At 40.5% G+C, this 23,126-nt stretch overlaps 1 protein-coding gene across 8 annotated transcripts in view; it reads right to left on the reverse strand.

Moving 5' to 3' along the window:
* REV1 (REV1 DNA directed polymerase) overlaps positions 1–23,126 on the reverse strand; it is a 108,892-nt gene that overhangs the window by 7,367 nt on the left and 78,399 nt on the right. For 6 of the 8 annotated variants that reach the window (XM_070429856.1, XM_070429854.1, XM_070429857.1 and 3 more), the window contains 6 exons: positions 21,517–21,625; positions 16,311–16,439; positions 13,315–13,469; positions 10,844–10,963; positions 4,872–5,092; positions 4,456–4,628 (listed from right to left, as the gene is read on the reverse strand). In XM_070429856.1, the coding sequence (XP_070285957.1) occupies positions 4,456–4,628; positions 4,872–5,092; positions 10,844–10,963; positions 13,315–13,469; positions 16,311–16,439; positions 21,517–21,625 (907 nt within the window). The remainder of the gene's footprint in view (positions 1–4,455; positions 4,629–4,871; positions 5,093–10,843; positions 10,964–13,314; positions 13,470–16,310; positions 16,440–21,516; positions 21,626–23,126) is intronic. The other 2 variants (XM_070429855.1, XM_070429860.1) reach the window with 1 other exon arrangement.

The following is a 23,126-nucleotide window of genomic DNA, read 5'->3' on the forward strand; positions in this document are numbered from 1 at the left end:
AGAAACACTCACCCTGGGACTGGATGAGTATTTAAGAGATCAGAGACAATGCTGCAATGTGAAACACTAGGAATATTTACATGTCCAAAGAACAAAACGAAACACTCGGAAATTTAAAATGTTACTAGAAACAAAAAATTTAATGCTGACAAACTCCCTGGCACAAGGAGACAGAGCAGACAATCAAACTCCAGAGCCTGAGACAGAGGTCCTGAGAGCTCAGGAAGGGAAGGGCTGGACTTCTCAGTAGGAATCCTGACAAACTGGAAAAGTGACTTCTAACTCTAAGTTATGTTTATAGCCTTTAAGCCAGCAAAACGCCATACAGGTTCAAAAAGGCATCCTGCCAGGCACTCTTCCTCAGTGAGATCCAGGAGGAAACAGGGAGGCACACAGTGCGGGCTTGGCAGAGGGTCTTGAGATGAACCAATCAGCCAGGAGTAGCAGGCTGGGGGACCCCAAGAGACAGGTCTCCCAGAAAAAAAGGTCAAACCAACAGATTGCTGATGTACTGAGACACACTGGAAGGGGTTTGGGAACAACCTCTGGTCAATTCACAAAAAAAGCCAACAAGATACTCAGTAAATCGAGAAAAACCTGTTCAACAGGAGAGGCAATGTGTGGATCACTGTACAGTATGTATGTGGCTGTAACAATTTAACACTAGACCGTGACTGATCAAAAAACCGATGACTTTATGGGGAAAAGAAACAGGCATACAGGGAAAATAGTCATTGACAATGGAAGAGAGAAGAGAATAAATCCTCATCTACAGTAGAAAGTCAGTCAACATTTTACAAAACTGAAAGAAGCTAGATATAGCAGTTTAAGTGTGTCCCTAAAAGCATGGAGGTAAATACCAGGAGAAACCTCTGAAGAGTAGAAAGAACAGCACTGGAAGCACTGCATGCGACACCTTTTCAATCAGATGTATTCCTTTGATAAAATACAGATGTACAAACTTCAAACTGACCCACATACACAAAAGAACTCCAAAGGGGAAAGATTCTTTCCCCAAAAGGAAAAGCGTTGCAGGAAAAACTTTCCTAAGCAAAAATCAAGCCAGATCTCAGTCTCCATGTAGCTCTGACGGGTCATTAAAATCTGTCGTTTCTATTAGTTTCATCTAGTGTCAGAGTCTGGAAGCCACAAGACTGTGGTCGAGGCCAAGTACAAAAAATTACAGAATCACAGAATTTGGAGACCAGTTCTTAATTCACTCAACTAAACAGGACTTTAATCAGACTACACGGAATCCACAAACTTTTCTGTAAAGGGCCAGACAGTAAACACTGGTGCCTGGTGGGCCCCTTCGCAGCCTTCATTTCTCACAAGCCATTATGACAAGTCATTCTTCCCTCACACCAATCATATACAAACAAGCACAGGCTGACTAGGCCCACAGGAAGTAATTTGTCAACCCCCGAATTAGAGGAAACAGAGAGTCAGCATTATAGTATTTCATAAACCTCCACTACAGCATTTCTGATGCAGCCAGGATACCACCACAATGTTAGGTGTCAGTGGCTGGCTTACAGCTCATCTATATCTTGGTGACGCTTATAAAATGGCACTGTTTCAATCAATCATGTGCTTCCTGTGCATCATGTGTCATGCAAGTTAATATGTTAAGAGCACAGCAAAATGTCTATTATATTGCTGTGTTTACTAAGCGGAGAGTTTGTATCTTGTTAGAGGTACTAGTAAACACGGACATATTGTGGAGGAAAGGCATAGCAGCTGGGATGTGCTGCAAAATAACTGGGAGGAGGGAAGGATGCTGCAGGGGGAGCTCACAGCAATTGCTGAGGTCAGGTGATGGGCCCATGTAGGTTCATTGTACTTCTTTCTACTTTTGTATTATATGTTTAAGATTTTCATAAAACATTTTTTCTTAAAAGTTCAGGACAAAAAAGAAATACCAACAGCAGCAGATAGATACACGTGCTTATAAAAAAGCCAAATAAATATTATCCTGAGTCAGGGGGAATAAAGTATCAATTTCAGTTTTTTAATGTTGTAATAAGATTTCTGGAGAACCTGGATTTTTCCAAAGAGAATGATCAGCAGGCTGATTTTCTTAGTAAGATTAGACAGAGGGAGCCCCAGGCACTGCTGAATAAACCACAACGTACAATGCTAAGTAACGAACGATACGACATTTAAAAGTGGGGACATGCCAAGAGGAAACGAATTGCTACCAGTTCCGCTTCCAAAGAATTATTTCAGTTTTGGATGTTCCTTTCCATGTATCTTGGAAAAATAAAGCTCCAGGTTACTTTCCCAGAAAATGTATTATTATAAACTGGATCTGACTTTCCTATAGAAACCACGTTAAAAAAAAAATTATATCCAAGTAGAGTCCTAATAACCAACTTATTATAGAAATAACTAGAGGCCCGGTGCATGAAATCGTGCATGGGTGGGGTCCCTCTGGGTGGCCTGCAGAGATCGAGCTGAAACCTGCAGTCCAACGCCACCTGCAGCTCCTACCTGCCGCTCCCTCGCACCCAATCAGTCTGCATCTGGCACCCTCCCAAGGGGAGTGGCCTGCAGGATCAGGTTGAAACCGGCTCTCTGACATCTTCCAAGGGGTCCCAGATTGCAGGAGGGTGCAGGCCAGGCTGAGGGACCCCACCAATGCATGATCAGGTTAGGGAGGGACCACAGGAGGGCTCCAGGGCATGTCTGGCCCATCTCACTCAGTCCCGATCAGCTGGACCCCAGCATCAAGCTAACCTACCAGTCAGAGCATCTGCCCCCTGGTGGTCAGTGCACGTCATAGTGACTGGTCGACCAGTTGACTGCTCCCTGGTGTTCAGTGCACGTCATAACAAGCAGTTGAGCAGCCTTAGCATATCAGCGTATTACACTTTGATTGGTTGTTCAGTTGTTCTGCCGTTTGGTCTATTTGCATATTACCCTTTTATTTATTTATTTATTTTTTTTTTTTAAATATATTTTATTGATTTTTTACAGAGAGGAAGGGAGAGAGAGATAGAGAGTTAGAAACATCGATGAGAGAGGAACATCGACCAGCTGCCTCCTGCACATCTCCTACTGGGGATGTGCCCGCAACCCAGGTACATGCCCTTGACTGGAATCGAACCTGGGACCTTTCAGTCCGCAGGCCGACGCTCTATCCACTGAGCCAAACCGGTTTCGGCAACCCTTTTATTATATAGAATAACAAGCTACCATTTGAAATAGGTAATTAAAGGTTCATTAAAATAGGTAAACAGAGTTCAAAATTACCGAATGCATAAAAATGTATTTTATAAATTACGTTGTTCAATTTGTAACCCGTTTTCCTGGTAAACAAAGGCCTTCATGATAAAGCTGGAAGTTTTCTGTGGCTGACAGCATCCTCTTGTCCCTCTCAGCAGCATCTCTATAAAAAATGTGACTGTAATCATGTTTGGCATGAACTCTTTCTTTACATATATGTGGCTTTCAGAAACCAAAGTCTTAAAGCTGTGGTTGCCTAGCAGATATAAAACAGTGTGCAGAGTGGCATAAAGTGATGTGCAAAAAACTAAATATTTTCATACTAGTCTCAGCTCTTAACTGAAGTTTTATATTTGTGGGTCCCGCATTAAAAAAACGCATTTTAAAATGCATTCTACCAGTTTTCAGAGACTACAATGATTAATCTTTTCATGAACAGAAATGAGACCTCCCTGAATGAGGAAACGTCTCATTCAAATCATTTACTGAATGATTATATTGAAATTTCCCAACAGGCCCCTCTCCCCAAGTCCACAAACATCTGTGGGTGCAGGTGTTAGGCCTTTCCTGTCCTTTTTGTCCCTGCACTAAAGTCAACAGCCTGACCCCAAAGCTAGGCCACCAGAGGTCAGGAACACATGGACAGGCTGACCCTGAGCATAGCAACTTAATTCAAAGATGGCCCCAGGCTGAGCCTGCCTCTACAGAATATCACATACCATCGGAGTTTACAGATCTCTATTCATACTTTTCCTTGGTTTTTATTAATTACTAAAGGTGCACGAAATCCGTGCATGGGCAGGGTGGGTCGGGTCCCTCAGCCCAACCTGCACCCTCTCGCAATCCAGAACCCCATGGGATGGGGCCTAAACTGGCAGTCAGACATCTCTCTCTCTCAATCCGGGACTGCTGGCTCCTAATCACTTGCCTGCCTGCCTGCCTGCCTGATCGCCCCTAACCGCCTCTGCCTCAGCCCCCACACCCAGGACCCAGGTTTCCATCCTCCGGCCGGCCACAGGCAACCAGGACCTGGGCTTTCCTCCCTCTGGCTGGCCGCAGGCACCCAGGACCCGGGCTGGCTTCGTCCAGGCCAGCCACAGGCACCCAGGACCCTGGGCGGCGCTGCCTCGTCTATCCGGTCTAATTAGCATATTACCCTTTTATTAGTAGAGATAATAACCTGCACTGAAATATTAACACCCAATATCCTTTTTAAGGTAAGCTTACCTGGCAATGTGATCACAAATTCCATGGCCTCCAAATTTTGCAGTTTCTACAGGGGCCCCCGGCTTCCGTACCATTATTTTGAGAGTCAGGCGTTTACCCTTCATGCCAGCAGCTTCAAGCCGTCTTTGAATTTCCTCTGAAAGACTCAGAAGGAAAGCTTCTGCTTCTTTGGGCTATGGAAAGGCATACACAGAAAACTCCCATGTTATTTTCCTATAGACCTAACAATTCCAACATTATGCATACACATTATTGACTATTTTGCTAAGCATTTGTTTAAAAAAGATTCTACAAGCTCTAGGGATAGCAAATATTTGAAGACTTAATGTCAAGCACCAAGTCTGGTCTAGTTACAAGATAAGACAATGTGAAAACATAAAGGACAGCCTAAGGTAAACCCATTAAGTGATCAGTACCTGGGTAAACCTTATTCCATAGTTGATCTCAGCTGAAACCGATTTCCTTTCCTTTTCGGTTCGAACTGGTCTGTCATCCAAACCTCGGCAGAACCTGTACAGCATCTGCCCTGTCTTGGGACCAAATTCCCTCTGGAGTCTTGCCATGGTCATGTACTGCAGGTCTCCACAAGTCTTAATTCCCAAAGATGCCAGTTTGGCCTCCATGGACCGTCCCACTCCTAGGAAAGAGCCCATATTGAGTTTAGTTCTACACATAAACTAAGAAAAACAATGAATTTGAATGAAAATTTCATATTGAAATTAATTTTTAATTATTACATTAATTTAACAATTTTAATATTAATTTAAAATAATCCCCCTTAAAAATTTTTAAAAGAATTGATCCTTTGTTTATTGACATTGTTTATCATCAGTCTTTCCCTTTTTTTTGGTTTTGTTTTGTTAATCCTTACCCGAGGATATGTTTCCCATCGATTTTTTTTTTAGAGAGAGCAGAAGGGAGGGTGAAGAGACAGAGAGAGAAACATCAATGTGAGAGGGACACATCGATTGGTTGCCTCCCTAGTGCCTTGACTGGGGTTGGAGATTGATCCCACAACCGAGGTATGTGCTCTTGACCGGAATCGAACCTGCGACCCTTCAGTCTGCGGGCCAATACTCTAACCACTTAGCAACACTGGCTAGGGCTCCTTTTTGTAAAATTGTTGACAGCATTACAGATGTCTCCCATTTTCTCCCTTTTTGCCCCACTCCTTCCACCCCCTGGTCCACCCAAGGCCTTCACCATACTATTGTCTGTGTCCATAGGTTATGTACATACGTTCTTCCATTCTCCCCACTTCCCCCACTGAGATCTGTTATTCTTTTTCATGCAGCCATACCTCTGGACCTGTTTTGTTCATCAGTTTATTTTTAGGTGACATAATCAAAGCATCTCATAGGTTAAAGAATTTTTCTGGCCTGGCTGGTTTGGTTCACTGGATAGAGTGTTGGCCTGGGGACTGAAGGGTCCCAGGTTCGATTCCGGTCAAGGGCATGTACCTTGGTTGCGGGCACACCCCCAGTAGGGGATGTGCAGGAAACCCTACAAAAATGACTCATTTCACAATGGTGTTATGGAGCGAAATTTGTAAGTATTGAAATAAATGTGAACTATACATACATTTAAGAAAGAGTAATAAAAACAAGCAAGGTCATTATTTTCCAACCCACTGGTTCAAGTCCAGTGGTGGCCAGAGCCCAGCCAGCAGCTCAGAGCACCAGGCGGGACCCCCCAGAGAAGACACTCTTGCATTGCAAGGCCACCCCACTCTCATTCAGACCAGGGACAATTGAGACACCTGATTCCCCTCACATGACATCTTTTTTTAAAAAATATATTTTATTGATTTTTTACAGAGAGGAAGGGAGAGAGAGAGAGTTAGAAACATCGATGAGAGAGAAACATCGATCAGCTGCCTCCTGCACATCTCCCGCTGGGGATGTGCCCGCAACCCAGGTACATGCCCTTGACCGGAATCGAACCTGGGACCTTTCAGTCCGCAGGCTGACGCTCTATCCACTGAGCCAAACCGGTTTCGGCTCACATGACATCTTTAAGGTGCAGGAGGGACCTGGAGAAAACCCACACAGAATGGGGAAGGGAGACCGTGCCAACTCCCCTGGGAATCGATTTCTTTTCTCCTCAACATCATAAACAAAATGACACTAAACCACATGACATCATTCATGGACCTGCCTGTAATTTGCCAGCTAGATTTTATATGATTATTCAAATTTAACATCAAATGAAACATCAAAATGTCATATTTCACATTTCTGACATTAAATACAATCTTTTAAGTTATTTAATATGGGATCAGGAAGCTTTAAAATTAACCCATCATAAAATGGCATTTGGGTCATTTAATACTTTGTGGCCTCTAACAGAAATTTCTTAGTTCAGATATACTTTTATTAGACTTAAGCAATACACATCTACAAATATCATCAAATCCATTTTTACTTTTTTTTTTAAAAAATAAATCTTTATTGTTCAGATTAGTTGTTCCTTTTCCCCCCATAGCTCCCCTCCACCTGGTTCCCACCCCACCCTCTGCCCTTGCCCCCCCCCTCCACTGTCCTCGTCCATAGGTGTACGATTTTTGTTGTCTTTTCCCACACTCCCACACATCCCCCCGAGAATTGTCATTCCACTCCCTTTCTATGCCCCTGATTCTATTATATTCACCAGTTTATTCTGTTCACCAGATTTTTTATTCACTTGATTTTTAGATTCACTTGTTGATATGTATTTGTTGTTCATAATTTTTATCTTTACCTTTTTCTTCTTCTTCCTCTTCTTAAAGGATACCTTTCAGCATTTCATATAATACTGGTTTGATGGTAATGAACTCCTTTAGCTTGTTCTTATCTGTGAAGCTCTTTATCTGACCTTCAATTTTGAATGATAGCTTTGCTGGGTAAAGAAATCTTGGTTTTAGGTTCTTGCTATTCATCACTTTGAATATTTCTTGCCACTCCCCTCTGGCCTGCATAGTTTCTGTTGAGAAATCAGCTGACAATCATATGGGTACAACCTTGTAGGTAACTAACTCTTTTTCTCATGCTGCTTTTAAGATTCTCTCTTTGTCTTTTGCTCTTGGCATTTTAATAATGATGTGTCTTGGTGTGCTCCTCTTTGGATTCCTTTTGTTTGGGGTTCTCTGTGCTTCCTGGACTTGTAAGTCTATTTCTTTCACCAGATAGGGGAAGTTTTCTGTCATTATTTCTTCAAATAGGTTTTCAATATCTTGCTCTCTCTCTTCTTCTGGCACCCCCATAATTCGGATGTTGGTACACTTAAAGTTGTCCAGAGGCTCCTTGCACTATCTTCGTGTTTTTTTATTCTTTTTTTTTTTTTTTTTTAATATATCTTATTGATTTCTTACAGAGAGGAAGGGAGAGGGATAGAGAGTTAGAAACATCGATGAGAGAGAAACATCGATCAGCTGCCTCCTGCACATCTCCCACTGGGGATGTGACCGCAACCCAGGTACATGCCCTTGACCGGAATCGAACCTGGGACCCTTCAGTCCGCAGGCCGACGCTCCATCCACTGAGTCAAACCGGTTTTGGCTATTCTTTTTTTCTTTTACTTTTCCGGTTGGGTGTTTTATGCTTCTTCGTATTTCAAATCTTTGACTTGATTCTTGCAATCCTCTAGTCTGCTGCTGGATCTCTGTTTATTATTCTTTATTTCAGTCAGTGTATGTTTAATTTCTAATTGGTTCTTTTTCATATCCTTGAGTGTCTCACTATATTTCTCAGAGGTTTCTAGAAGAATCTCGAGTAACCTTATAACCGTGGTTTTGAACTCTATATCCAGTAATTTGCTTTCCTCCATTTCTTTCATTTGTGACCTGTTTCTTTGTCTCTGCATTTTGGCTGCTTCCCTGTGTTGATAAAGTGGCTTTGTGTGCTAGATGTCCTACAGGGCCCAGCCTCCCTAATTACCTGAGGTGGACACTCTTGGTGCACCCCTTTGTGGGTTGTGTGCACAGTCTTGTTGTAGTTAAGCCTTGATTGCTGTTGGTATCACTGGGAGGAATTGACCTCCAGGTCAATTGGCTATGAGGACCAGTTGTGTCTACAATGGGAGAACTTCTGTGCTAAGACACCTTTATGGGGCAGGACTTGCTTCATTGGGACTTTGGCGCTCACTGAGTCTGCCCCCTGAGTGTGTCTCTTATGGATCTGAGGAGTTGTAATGTAGATGGTCTCATTCTGACCACTGGGTAGACTGGCTCGTGGATCTCCAAGGAAGCACAAAGTCAACCACTGCCTGAGGCCACCCAGCAGGAGCTACAGAGAGATGTTTGGAGATGCCCAGAAAAGGCACAGCTGTGAAGTAATGCAGGCTGCTGAGGAGCCTTAGGCCTTCTTTTGGAAGCTCTGGGGTTCTCTGACCCAACTACAGTTTGACAGGTTTTTAGGCAGAGAAAGGCCAGGCCATTCATATGCAAAACCCTCTGCACACAACTTGGGTAGGGTTGTAAATTGGGTGGGGCGGGGTCTTAGGGAATCCCCAGGGAGGAGCAAACCGCAATGGCTGCAAGTCTGCTCTGCTGCAGAGAGGTCCCGGGGTCTCTGTGTCCCGCGGCACTGTGCAGGAACTATTATCGCTGCAAGCACCTCTGGGAGAAAGCCGCCCTCATGTTCCAGCCCGATGCCAGACAGTCCAGTTTCTCTCCGTATGAGTCTGGGTCCCCAAAGTCTCGCCCGGAACTGGAGTTCAGAGCAGTTGGAAGCTTGTATCCCCCCCCCCCCCCCCCCCCCCCCCCCCCGATATTGAAAGACAACAGCGTACCCAGCTGCCAGCCCCTTTCGTGCCTGCCTCCGTACCTCCACACCTCTGCACCTCCTACCGGACTCAATTCGCTTTTCTCTTTCCTTCTAGTTGTCGAATTTCCACTCAGCCAGCCTTCCCATGGTTCTGGGTGATATTCGTTTTAGCTGTAGTTTTAATGTGGTTGTGCATGGCAGCAAGTTCAGGTGTTTACCTATGCCACCATCTTGGTTGTCTCTCCCCATTTTTACTTTTTATTAATTTCAGAGAGGAAGGAATAAAATTTTGAGACTCAAGTCACCTACTTATAAAATTATCCTGCTGGACTAGTGATAGTTTTCTGATTTTAGTGAGCAAATAGTTTTAATTAAAAGGATAAAGTGTATGAACCATTAACTCATAGAAGTAAAACCTGCATCTCCATCATTCTTGCCAAAGGGCCAGCATGTTTACTTTCACGTTTTGTGTAGGACTGTGTGACCAACTTCCTTATGTAAAATCTTTCCGTGGAGAATCATCAACTAGAGTTCATTACATAGAGGAAGAGAGAGATAGAAACATCAATGATGAGAAAGAATCATTGACGGACTGCCTCTTGGAAAACCCCCACTGGGGATCTAGCCTGCAACCCAGGCATGCTGCCTGACTGCATGTGCCCTGACAGGGAATTGAACTGTGACTCCTTCCTGGTTCACTGGTCAATGCTCAGCCACTGAGCAACACGGGCTGGGCTCACTAACTCCATTTTTAACAACCAAATGAAATAAGAAAACTTTCATCAAAATATGCTACTTTGAACTTTCCCACCACAGACCCACAAGAGCTTGGTGAAGCTCAGACAGGCTGCTTTATAGCAAAGAGGTGAGATTATATGACAGAATCAAGGACTGATGCATGGTTTAGAGAAATTTCTTAGAAAGAGGCATCTACCATAGAAAGCAAGTCTAAATATTTAATAATTATGAAAGGAACTGTCCTATCCCCCCCCCCCCCCCCCCCCCCCCCCCGCCAAAAACCACATCTACTCAAGGTCTTTTAAAAGGCAACCACTTTTCAGTTGCAATGAATCCTATTTGATGATTCTCCATGGAAAGATTTTACATACAGTCCTACACAAAAAGGTAAAAGTAAACATGCTGCCCTTGGCAAGAAAGATGGAGATGCAAGTTTTACTTCAATCTTTGAGTTAACGGTTCACACACTTTATCCTTTTAATTAAAACTATTTGCTCACTAAAATCAGAAAACTGTCATTAGTTCAGCAGGATAATTTTATAAGTAGGTGACTTGAGTCTCAAAATTTTATCTTTCACCTAGAAGTACACTATTTTAAGTTATGATTTATTTAAAGGACCAAAAGTCAACTTCATCATATTCGCTTTAAATGTTTTCTTAGAATTCCTTATCTTCCTACTTGAGAAATACTTAAAAAATAAAACACATTAAAAGCAAAGCTAAATGTAACATTAAGATCCTGATAAATCAATTGAGATAGTCACTGTAAAATTCTAAATTTTTCTCATGGCACTCAAAAATAAATAAATACTTAATTCATGTTTTGGAAAAGAGATACATTATAAAACTTTTAGCACTAATAACCGTTTATAATAAGTTAATGTTAAAAAGAAAAGGTCTGTATTCACCTGGTAGATTAGTAACTAGCTGACCTCTGATGAAATCATCGACTTCTTCCGGCTTTAAGTGGTACTGGCCGTCTGGCTTTGCTTTTCTAGTTGCCATTCTAGCCAGGAGAATATTAGAACCTATAAAGCAAGAAAACAAAAACAAAAGTTATTCAAGAAATAGTCACAATTATTTTTAAAATTTATTAACAAAGACATCTCCAAACAGGTTACTGAGCAAATTTCTATAAATAATGAAAGTAAATTATTTACAATTTTGATCATTTCAAATATAGCATAAAACCAGCAAAATTTTGTTTACTAGAGATTATAACCAGCATGGTTACTGAACAGAGGTAACCATGTTCCTCTTTGTTCCAAAATAAGTATCATTTCAACATCTCCTACCCAGGTAAAGGAATAGAGAAAGCAGTCCAAACAACGGTGATTTATAGGAAGTTGAGAGCAATGATCAGAAATTAGTTCACTTTATCAACCAGCAGATCCAGGCTAGGCAGGGCAATCAGGCCAAATGAACTCTATTGGACTTGGGAAAAAGAAAGCCAAAGAACCAGAAGTCTCACTCTACGACCAGGACACGTATAGTAGAAACTGAGGACATGAGAGACTTAGAAACAAGATGGACCCTGGCAGTGAGGCCCCAGGTGTGGCTGTGAACATGAACCTAGAGCAGAGCAAAGGAAAGGCTCCTGGGAAGGTGCCAGGGACCTGAGAAACAACATGTCAGGTGAACTTGTATGTGAAAAATGACACCTCCAAAAATGATGGAAGGCTTATAGAAAGCACATGTCTTAATTTTAGGGTAGACGTCTATAAAATCCATGTGTTTCCCAGGATAAATATATATATATATTCAAGAAGAGAAAATGTCCTAGAAAGTCACACCAAAATGATAAATATGGTGAGTTCTAAAGAAGAAAAGGGGGCTGAGGAGAGGAAATATCATGTGGGAATTTTCTTTTAATTATGTGCTTGAATTTGAAAGAATTTTTTGGTTTTTTTTGAAAGAATTTTTCATATCGTCATACTTGTACATTAAAAATGCGTCCAATAAAAAACACACCAAAGCTTGTGCCTGACTGGAATTGCACCAGGTGAGCCCTAAGTGAAAGATGAAAAGGACCTGCAGGCCAAACATCAGGCGGGCTGGCTAGTAATAGAGGGATGCAATGAATGTATTAACATTGTTTTACTTTCTGTATCTTATGCTGTTTTGACACATTAAAAATCTTGGTGGGCAGTGAGAGACTGCCCTCCTGAGGCTAGCTAATTTCTAAAGAGTAAACACTTCCTAGTGAACATGCCTCCCACAGGCCAGGCAGCCATCCCAACCATTTCCTTATCCAACTCACACACAAAGCCAGTATGCTCCTGCTCTCCCTCATCCCAGAGCCAGGTACAGGCGACCAGAGACCACCCTTACAGCTCTAAGGCCACTGGAAGTACCCAGAGTAGCCAATCCTGAGCTGTTTACTCTTGCTCTGCCCGGCCGGCCTTTCCTAAAGAAACCCCAGTAAAGACTCAGGACTAGGATTCCTCTCACTCCTGCTTCCTCCTCCCGACCGAGCTCTGGTTGCTCCCTCTCCTCCCCCACGGTCCTGCATGGAACGGCATGCCCTCTGGTCCTCTCGGGAAATGAAGCCATAAAAATCTTCCTTCACTAGGACTGGCTCTTTTATCTGCATAAATTAAAAGGCCACCGGTACAAATGAGACAGGAACTTCAGAGGAAGAAGGGTTTTTGAATGAGAATGGAGAAGTCATGACTGGAAGTGACAGTGAAGCCAAGAGAGAGCTGTCCCTCCCTCTCAAGCCTGTGGCACAGAGCATGACAGGGACAAACTGGATCCACTTGAGAGAATGGCAAGAAGAGAGGTGCTGAGGAGGTTCTGAAAGGAGGAGGTGGCTCAGGGAAGGTTAGGCATGGAGAGAGAGGGTTCCAGAGGGCACAGCGGACGAGTCCACAAAAGGATAAATGGTGGGAGTTAACGAGGAAACCAAGGGCAAGACATAAGATCAACCAACTGCGAGTGGAGACAGGATGGCCCCGCAGTCCAGGAGGCTGGAGTTCAGAAAGTAACTGATTACAACAGGCCTGGAACTTCACACTGAACTCTGCACCCTCACCACCCTGCTGTAAACATGGCTTCTGTCCACTGACAAAAAGTACACTGTTCACACATACTGACTTCAATTCTCCCATTTCTGAAGAACAGGTGAGAGATACTCCTGAAGAGCAGGTGAGAAATACTCCAACTTGGTTATTCCAAAGATATTATCAACCACTGACTTGCACTTCCCACACTTTTATCTCATGTACTGCACAATTGTGAGCAATGGTAAGAATTGTTTAGGAAGAGGCCTATACAGGAAGGTAATAAAAACAAAACCCAAAATTCATTCCTAAAAATTAAGTGATCCAAAGTAATACTTTGAGTAAAGTGAACAATAGGAGAGAAGCTGGATCCTAACCAATCCCAACAGAGGCAGCACAGTGAGTCTGGTCTTTGATTTCCATGCGGACAGCGCTTGCAAATTCGTCAGGAGTAAGCTTGGTCTCCGCAAGGATTTCAGTGATGTCCACCAGCGCCTCATCACAGCTGACTGCTTCGATGTTGTGCGTATAGCTGTCAACACAAAGCACAGGCAATGAGGCACAGCTACAACTGCATCCATCACCACAAACGTGGGAAATACAGTCTTTCCATGGTACCCCCCCCCCCCCCAACACTTCCTTACAAGACTTAAGATGATAAAAAATATATTAGCATTTTCATTAAACTGGCCCAAGTGCAAAGTTAATTAATTAGTGTTTTCTCTTTCCATATCATCTACCAAAAAACAGCAGGAATTATCATTCCAGTTTCTCTATACTCAGAACACCTTTATAAACCTCTGAATAGTTGGAAAGTAGTAGGTGTGTTAGAACTGTCAACATTTAATCTAAAAAATTTTCAGACATGGTTTACCAGAATTCCTAAAGAACAGAAAAATCATATATCTGTCAAATAAGTAACCAATGCTGCCCTAAACAAAAATGCCACAATTCCATACCATTCACAGTGGCAGGCCCGAGACACAATATACAATGGCCAATCACCCGAAATGCCCACCTAAAAGGACACCGCCTACATTCCCAGCATAGGAGCTACTTTAACTTTTTGTTTTTGGTTATGAAGTATCCACACACAAAAAGCTTGTTTTAACTATCTAGAGAAGAAGAAAAGGGAGAGGAGCATTGCCATGTGCTCCAATGCTAATTAAATATGTGGACCACGAGTGGGAGGCAAGCAGAGGCCTTAGGGCCAAAATGTATCTTCAGGAGCCCACTTGGTAATGTACACTAGGAGGCATAGGCCTCATCCCTCACCTACACCTTACTGTAGGCAACACAACAGTCAGACTAAGTGTCTGTATCCATTCAAGAATGAATGAATGTTTTATGCCTAAATAAAAGGTGGCATCTGTAAGAGCAGAAGGGCATGCTTGACTTGAAGAACCTGTTCAGAGTCAAAGCTGCCCTGAGGCATGGTGACTAGGAAGCTAAGGCAGGATTTCCAAAGGGCTGTAGGAGAATATCACAGATTCCCGCCCCCCCCCCCCCCCCCCCCCCCAAAAAAAAGACCAGCCACATGCCACTGAAAATGTCTCAACAGACTAAAATTCTATCAGGACTAATACATGCATGGCTGGCAGTTGGCACATGAGGACCACTACCTAGCTGAGTCAACCACTCCCAGCCCTCATTTGGACACTACCACTGACAGCTTCAGAACAGGATTTAAAAAGCACACCTTTCACTAGGCAATACCAACGTTCCTGCATTTGGGTTTTAAGGACAGCTGTGATTACACCTGGGGCTCATCAGTCAGCACTCAGGCATACATACTGATGCCAGACAACTTCATCTGCCCCTTTATATTTTCGCTCCTGCTAAAGCAAGCTCCCACAAAGTAAGAGATTGGACCGTATTCTTCTCTAAAGGACTAACAGCATCAACAGCTGTCCATATAAATAGATACTCAATAAACAGGAATTCAAAATAATGCATACGAAAGTCAAGGAAGAGGCGAACAGAAGCCAAATGTCTATCTCCTAGAACACCCACACAGCCCAAGGGTCGGCACACCCTGGCCCACTGTCAAGATGCCTGTTTTGGTAAGAAAATGTAGTGGAATAAGATACCATCTGGGGCTGCTTTCACACTAAACAGGAGGCGAGTGGCTGGGACACAGACCTACACAATCATTACAGACAAAATGTGCTGATTTCTGCCCTAGAGCACAAATGGTCTGGCATATACTTATTTTAAATTTTGAGTTCTTAATTGATATTAAATATACCTACACTGTAAACATTTTAAAATTTAATCTCCTTTTCTCAAGCCAACTAATAAAACACCTTGAAACTATTACTAAAACTAACTTTTACAGAAACTAACTCTGGCATATCTACTAATTTTAGAAGACAAAGGGCTTTAGAGCGTCTCTACTTGTTCACCATCAATTCTAATTTTAAACAAAACAATAATTCCAATGTATTAAAAGGGAATAACCAGGTTTAACCCTTTGAGTGCCAACCAATATCCTAGGAACTATGCTAAAATTGCCAAGGCATTTTTGCTGATTTTACAGCAGTTTAGGAAAAAAATTATGAATCGCAAGTAAATGAAGTTACATATTCAAAAACTTAAGGAAACCTTTACTACATTGACATATTTAGCAATATCATCATCACTAATAAAAGCAGACTTAGAACTGGACGCCATTTCGAAGCTTTGACAGCGCTCTGGGCACTTTGGCGAAAGACAGGAGGAGCGCGATCGTGCTCCCCGGCACTCAAGGGGTTAAAAATTCCTATCCTTCATTTGTCTGGTTGCATGGAAAGAAAACTAGAACCACTGACTACAAGTTATCTATACTAATAAAAGCGTAATATGCTAATTAGACTGGACATCTTTCCAGACGAAGCCAGGGCTGCCAGGGCCGACCTCTAGTATATATATAAAATCAGATTCTGACCAAGTTCAGCAGCACAAAAAGATGGAACTACCAATTACTGGATCTGCTCAAAGAAAGGAGGACAGGCTGCCATACTGGAATGCTGAGGAAAGGGTTCCTGAGAGAAAAAAAGTCTATCAAAAGCAACGAACAGCCCTGCAGCGTGGTTCAGTGGGTGAGCATCGACCTATGAACCAGGAGGTCACGGTCCCATTCCCAGTCAGGGCACATGCCCTGGTTGCAGGATCCATCCCCAGTAGGGGGAGTGCAGGAGGCAGCCAATCAATGATTCTCTCTCATGATTGATGTTTCTATCTCTTTCTCCTGGAGTCTCCCTTCATCTCTGAAATCAATAAAAATACATTAAGAAAAAAAAAAGCAACTCTGATCATCTGAAAGCAACGGGACTCTTTAATATCAGACAGAAGAAGCAGGACAGACACACAGTGACGATATCACATACTATACCTTGCCAATGTCTCATACATTGTGCGTGCAACTTCCTTATATGCATGAAAATCATATGGAACAGCTTGAAGATTAGGACAAAGTTGTTTAGCGTACCCAAAAAACATACCATTCTTAATACCAACTTGTCTAGAGAAAAAAAAAAGACATAATGAAAGTTATACTAAAAAATATTAAATGCAAAATAAAGTATCAAATACGTGATACCATATCCCAAGCCACTAATATGCTAATTTTCATTTAACTCCATTCTCATTAGGGATAAAAATAAACATAAAAAACCTTACAGGTTTGTCTTCCTCCCAAAGGAGAATTCCACAATTGTCTGATTAGTGTGAATGACACATGGAGATGTGCCAAAATATGTTATCACAATGTTTGCCTCCTGCCTGCAATGGAAGATTTCTCCTAAGACTCACACCTTTGGCCCCTTTGTAGACGCCAGCTCCATGTACTAGAGATATCTCAACCACAGGGAGCAGGAATCCAAGACAGGGTTTCTTCCTGACACAGGAACCACTTGGCCAGGACTCATCCCCCAAAGACAAAATATAAACAAAAGACTATACAAAGCAGTGCTATGTGACAAGCAGACAAAATGTACCCATCCTACTACCTCCCGGTTGCCACTGACCAATTCCATGCTCCGCAGGCACCTCCACAGTGGCTGAGATGCCAACAGCACTGTGTATGGCAGGACATCAGTCTGGGTAGGAGCCAGGGTTCTAGCACTTTGAGGGATCTAATTGAAAATGGTAAATTTTACATCTTGTTGTGTGCCTCAATGCCCCACATTACCTTTGATATCTGGAGCATTCAGCACAAAAGTATAACTGTGGACTTATACATAATTAGTAAAATTCCATTTTACTACTCTGTAATGAATCAAGAAAAAAAGGTAAAAACACAAGCAAAATAATGAGCAATGTTTTCACCAGATTATATACTCCTATGGAAATACATCAAGTGGTTATTCTATACATACATTCAATAAATACTTACACTAAGTGCTTACTTAGTATGGAGCATGCTCTGTTTTAAGAAACATAGTCTTTAATTACTGAGAGGCCTCTGGCATCCTCCCATCTGAGACCAACAGTGAGAGCCAAGAAAAAAAAAGAAGCCTCCAACTTACTCAGAAAAAATGCAAAATCACATGCACTTCTCATATATACAAAAACAGTTAAAATTATCTAACTGCAAAGCCCCTAATAAATGAGAAAGTTCTAACAGAAAGAAAAAATGACCATAAAGGAAGTGATGACAGACAAAACAGAAGGTAAAACAAATTATTTTATTCATTCCACAAAATTTTATGTCTCAGGCATTTTGGGAGGTGGTAGATAAGAAACGTGAATGAAACTAGCCTCAGGATGATCATGAGGATGTCTGCCTTCATCCCCCAAAGAATGGATATCATCAATGGACCTTCATTAGTACGGTAGGGCAGTATATATACAGGGGTGGGGCAAAAGTAGGTGTACAGCACCGACTGCGGGCTCCATTCCCGGTGAGAGGGCGTGCAGGAGGCAGCTGATCAATGATTCTCTCTCATCGTTGATATTTCTATCTCCTTCACCCTTCCTCTCTGAAATCAATAAAAATATATTAAAAACAAAAAGTAGGTGTCCAGTTGTGAGTACATGAAACGAGTTTATTCTCGTATTATTATCACTTATTGTAATATTTTCCATATGAGCACCTATAAACCTACTTTTGCCATAATATTTAGAAATCTACATATTTTACCCAATAGTGTAAAATATTTCCAATGCTAGGTATATAGGTTCAACATGTAAAAGCTAAATTTACAAAAGTAATTATTCATTTTTAAAGAAATGTGTTACATAATTGATATAAACATCATATTCTTAGATTTACAATAATTTCCTTTTCAAAATTTTCACTTATACAAAAATGTTCAGGGCATATTACTTAGAAAAATAGAATACATCTCCTCATGTACTCATGCATATGCACATCCTGAGACAAGTGTTTAGGAGCCACTATAAGGACGCTACAAACAAAAAAGGAAAACCAAGAGGTTTCCATAACCAAGGGAAGCAAAGTACCTTGAGTAGATGATTGAGAAATGAGATTTGTTTCACATAGAATAACTGAGTAGACAATTACGAAACAGTCTAATGTTACTCTCCACTACAGTGACTTCTTTCTTATTCCTCCCGCTAAAGTCCCATGCAGGGTACACACCAATACTTCCCGAGTTTGTGTGGCAGAAACAGCTGTTCCCAGTTCACGCAGCAGAGATCATGCTCTTTTTGGTCACATGCTACGCTCAGACAATTATTTTTGATGTTGGATAAACAATATAAAAAAAATTAACCACTAAGTCATTTCCATGGTCCATTTAGTATACAAAAGACATCTATGTCGCTGAGAAGAGCAAAAGGTCCTTACAAAAGCCCATAATAGCAGGTTTAAAAATTATCTGATCTTAAAAATCTATGATTTTAGGATATCTGTATATTATCTACTCATCTACATATCTACCTTCTCACTTATAGACACAGAGCGTGTTCTTTCAGTAAGTATGGGTAAAACTACTAACAATAATGCATATTCTGACCTACATTTACACAGCCTCCTTTTTATGACTTCCACCAGCTGGTGTTCACATTCCATCCTTTGCTAACTCCATTATTAATCTGTCTACTGAAAACTTATCAATGCACAAAGCTGGGCTAACCATCCCCACAAGTCCAGTCTCCACTCCCAACCTAGAAATATCTCTGATATAATTGTGAATATATTATTTCAAAAATCTCCGCACTTAAAGAAAATATAACTATTTGATAGCCACAACAAAAGGGTATCCAAAAATTGTTTTCTGGAGACCTTCATTAGCAATGAGCCATCTAGAAAATGGAAAATTACAATTAAAAGACCAAAACTCCACTACTGTGGTTTTTGTGGGTTTTTCCCCAACTTAAACTCAAATTCATGTTCATCATTTCTGCATCTCCTTAAAATAAACATCTGCCACGTAAGTGGCATTTAAATGGCATGCTACATACCATTTGGCCCTCATACACCATCAGCCCAATTGTTCTGTAATAACTCAGCTTGACAACCACCATCTGTGATACAGGTGCACCATCCAAACCCCAACAGAAGCCTGGAATCTAGACACAAGTGTGACTCTGGAGATCCAGATCCACCAGGAGCTGGAACACTTCTACTTTGGAGGCAGCCTCAGCAGCCAATCCAGCATTCAGCTTGGGGGTACAGAGTGAGAAGAGAGATCCTAAAGAGGAGCACAGAAAGGTGGAGCTTTCACTTCATCAACCAGCAAAACCCAAAGTGTGAGAGAGTATCTGGGCTTCATCACACCCTCCAGATCTGGGACACAACTGTCAGCCATCAGAACCACAAGTCACTGTTCAATAACTCAGTTGGGGAGAAAAACACCAGACTATTGAGCACAACATGAGATCAGCTCTAACTTGCCTGTGCTAACAAATAGACTAGTCCAAAAGGCAAAAGTAGTTGACAATTATTTTTTTACTAAAGTAAGTTTTAACTCAGTTACATTATCAACAAACAATGAAAGAAAACAATTTTGTCATCAAAGGCAAAGTTAGTTTAGGAGTAAAAGTTTGACATGTCAGAAGTGGAAAATACTTTAAAATATTTTATAATTATACACAGATGATGCTTTTTCCTTAAATATCTTCTTATAAAACAATCAGAAAATTTTAAATAAACTATTTTGGTTAGATGATGTTGAGTTGAAAATTTTTGTTCAGATCAGACTTGCTTAAATAACCCCAACTTTTAATTAAGACTGAAATATGTTACATATATCGAATCATTATGTATACCTGAAATTATATCTCAATTTTTTAAAAGTATGAATGACAAAGCCACAAGATGCTACCTACTTCTCTCTCTCAAAAAAATAATAAAATACTGAAAAATATAATTGATGTAAGACTGTTTCTTTAAATTTTAAATTAAATACTTTAACACTTGCCAACAATGTGTAAATGCCTGCTGTTATAAAGGTAAAAATGTCCGTGTTTAGTTGTAAGAAAAAAAAAAAAAAGACTGCTCTTTTTAATTAATTCATTGTTACTCCTTCTACTTTCACAACTATTATAACAGATTATTTTTAAATGACTGATTTTTTTTAAATATGAGAAACATATATATGTAAAATGTCTGTTTCTTCTTATATTGAGACAGCCAACAGTAATTAAGGTATAAGTTTACTATAAGATAAAGATCCACAAAGCTGGTGCTAACAAGTGGACAACAATGCAATTATAAGTGAGATTATTGGGTAGGCCAGTATGGAATTATTTACTTTTAACTTAATAGGCAATCAAGTTTTAACGTAATTTTTAAAAGAAACTGAGTATTAAGGGTTAATATCATAAAGGATTTTTCCTAGCTGTTAAAGGAATGATTAGCGTAGATGAACACTACAGCCTCTTCCATTCAAAAGTATCTAATTCTTTAGTCCATGCTTCAGAAGACAATGGTTTAAAAAATTAGTGTCCAATTTCTTTTGATTTCCACTGTAGAATTTACAGGTTCCTCAGGAAACTATCAAAAGTTTTCTACAGCCCTAGTTGGTTTTCCTCAGAGCATCGGCCCGTGGACTGAATGATCACAGGTTCGATTCCAGTCAAGGGCATGTACCTTGGTACATGCCTGGTTGGGGCATGCAAGGGAAGCAACCAATTGATGTTTCTCTGTGTCTCCCTTTTCCTTCCACTCTCTCTCTCTCTAAAAAAAAAAAATCAATGGGAAAAATATATCCTAGGGCAGTGATGGCGAACCTTTTGAGCTCGGCATGTCAGCATTTTGAAAAACCCTAACTTAACTCTGGTGCCGTGTCACATATAAAAATTTTTTGATATTTGCAACCATAGTAAAACAAAGACTTATATTTTTTATAGTTATTTTATATATTTAAATGCCATTTAACAAAGAAAAATCAACCAAAAAAATGAGTTCGCGTGTCATAGGTTCGCCATCACTGTCCTAGGGTGAGGATCAACAACAACAACAAAAAGAAATCTACATTTGAGGCTAGAAACATTTCTTTCCATACATGTCTGTATATTTTTAAATCATAGGCCTGACTAGCATGTCTGAATCCACTTCCAAAGATTATATGAAAATAATTAAGTACAATTAACCATTCCTAAATATTATAACACAGTTAATTTTCACATACCTGGCTTCATAACTGCAAGATGCAATTTCAGCCTTCGACAAAACAGAATCAATTCCATTAGTATGTGCAGAATCTTGATTCTCCCACAGTGATGAATCTGGTATATCTGCTTTAAAAATAATAAAATTTAATGATTATATGTTAAAAACTGGTTTTCCTTAACTTCCATTCAAGAAATGTATTTTTCATTCCTTTCTTATACATATAAATTTATAAATAAAAAATAAATGTATATATAAGTTGAGCAACCTCCAAATATAGTTTATCCCCATTGGTATTTATCTTATTTAATAAAAGGAAATCTATAATTCTAAAATGGTTTGTTTCCATTAAGTTTTCTACTAGCAGACAGATAAAAACTTGGAATAAATGGAAAGTATTCTGTTTTAATAATACTTTGGAAAAAATGATCAAAAGCTAAATATGAAATATCCCCTGAACCCAGTCTCTTGGATGGACAAGGATGAAAGGTGATCAGGATGATGAACCCCTCCTATAGCCTCAGAGGATTAAGTAGTGCTCTCTCATGGGAAACAGTTAAGGGAAAATATAAACCACTCTAAATGTTCTTTGCTGTTTCCTAAAAGAACTGCAATACTTAAAACTAATTAACATGTTCAACAAAGATCAAATTCCTACAAGACATTTGATCAAACAATAATTTAGTAAGTCATATACCATAAAAAAATTTCACCCTAAATTTAAGACTTTTCTTTTGCACATATGTCAGGTAAAAGAGCTTCACATTATCCACCCTTCCAGAAAATTCTACTTTTGATTTAACAATGCAGGTTCAATTAAACATTAAGTGTGGTCAGAATACCAACTGCTTCATGGAAGGCAACTCTAGCCTAAATAGTACAGCTCACCAAACCAAACTGCCTGCTTCACACACAAGTGTAAGAGTCTGCGAACTACAGGCACTTCACTTCCTTTGGGCCACCTTCGGCCTCCCTCATAACTGAGAAACAGATGAAAATGCAGCTTCAGTTACAGTCTTGGATAATGCTACAGGCTCCAAGAAGAATATGCTCTAAAAACATAATTTTAAAAACAGTCTCAGCTATAGTTCTATTATGAACAAAAATACCATTAGTTAGTAAAACCAGACCAATATACACCACTTCAGCTAATTCTAGACAAACCTATTCTGAGTATATTGTAGCAATGCAACTCAAAACTCAGCATTTCTCTTCGACTTTTTTCAGAGACATAATTTCCATAAAAAAAATCAGCCAAGTTAAAGCACTACCAGAAAAACATGGCTAGGTGTCTGGCTTTCTGGGCTAAAACAACTGTTCCTAGTTTGACTCCAGTAGTCTACATATTTTTACAAACTATGCAACCCATATAAGCATTTCTGGATTCGGCACCCATACACGCAAAGCATAAATGCAAACCAAACTCTGAGGACTGGCATCTTAATGAGGTCATATCCCACTTATATAAAAAACAAAAACAGCAGAGTATATAATTAGAGCTATGATTTCTGATATATTGTGACTAATATGTGTTAGAGTATGACAAATTAAGGACAGAATGCAAAACAGACTACTTCTGAAGCGTCTTAGAAGACTACATAGCAGCTTTAATAGTCCATTACTCTAAGC

The sequence above is a fragment of the Myotis yumanensis genome, unplaced genomic scaffold (genome assembly GCF_028538775.1).
Source record: "Myotis yumanensis isolate MYYU_CA2020_CCGP unplaced genomic scaffold, mMyoYum1.0.hap1 SCAF_11, whole genome shotgun sequence".
Taxonomy (NCBI): Eukaryota; Metazoa; Chordata; class Mammalia; order Chiroptera; family Vespertilionidae; genus Myotis; species Myotis yumanensis.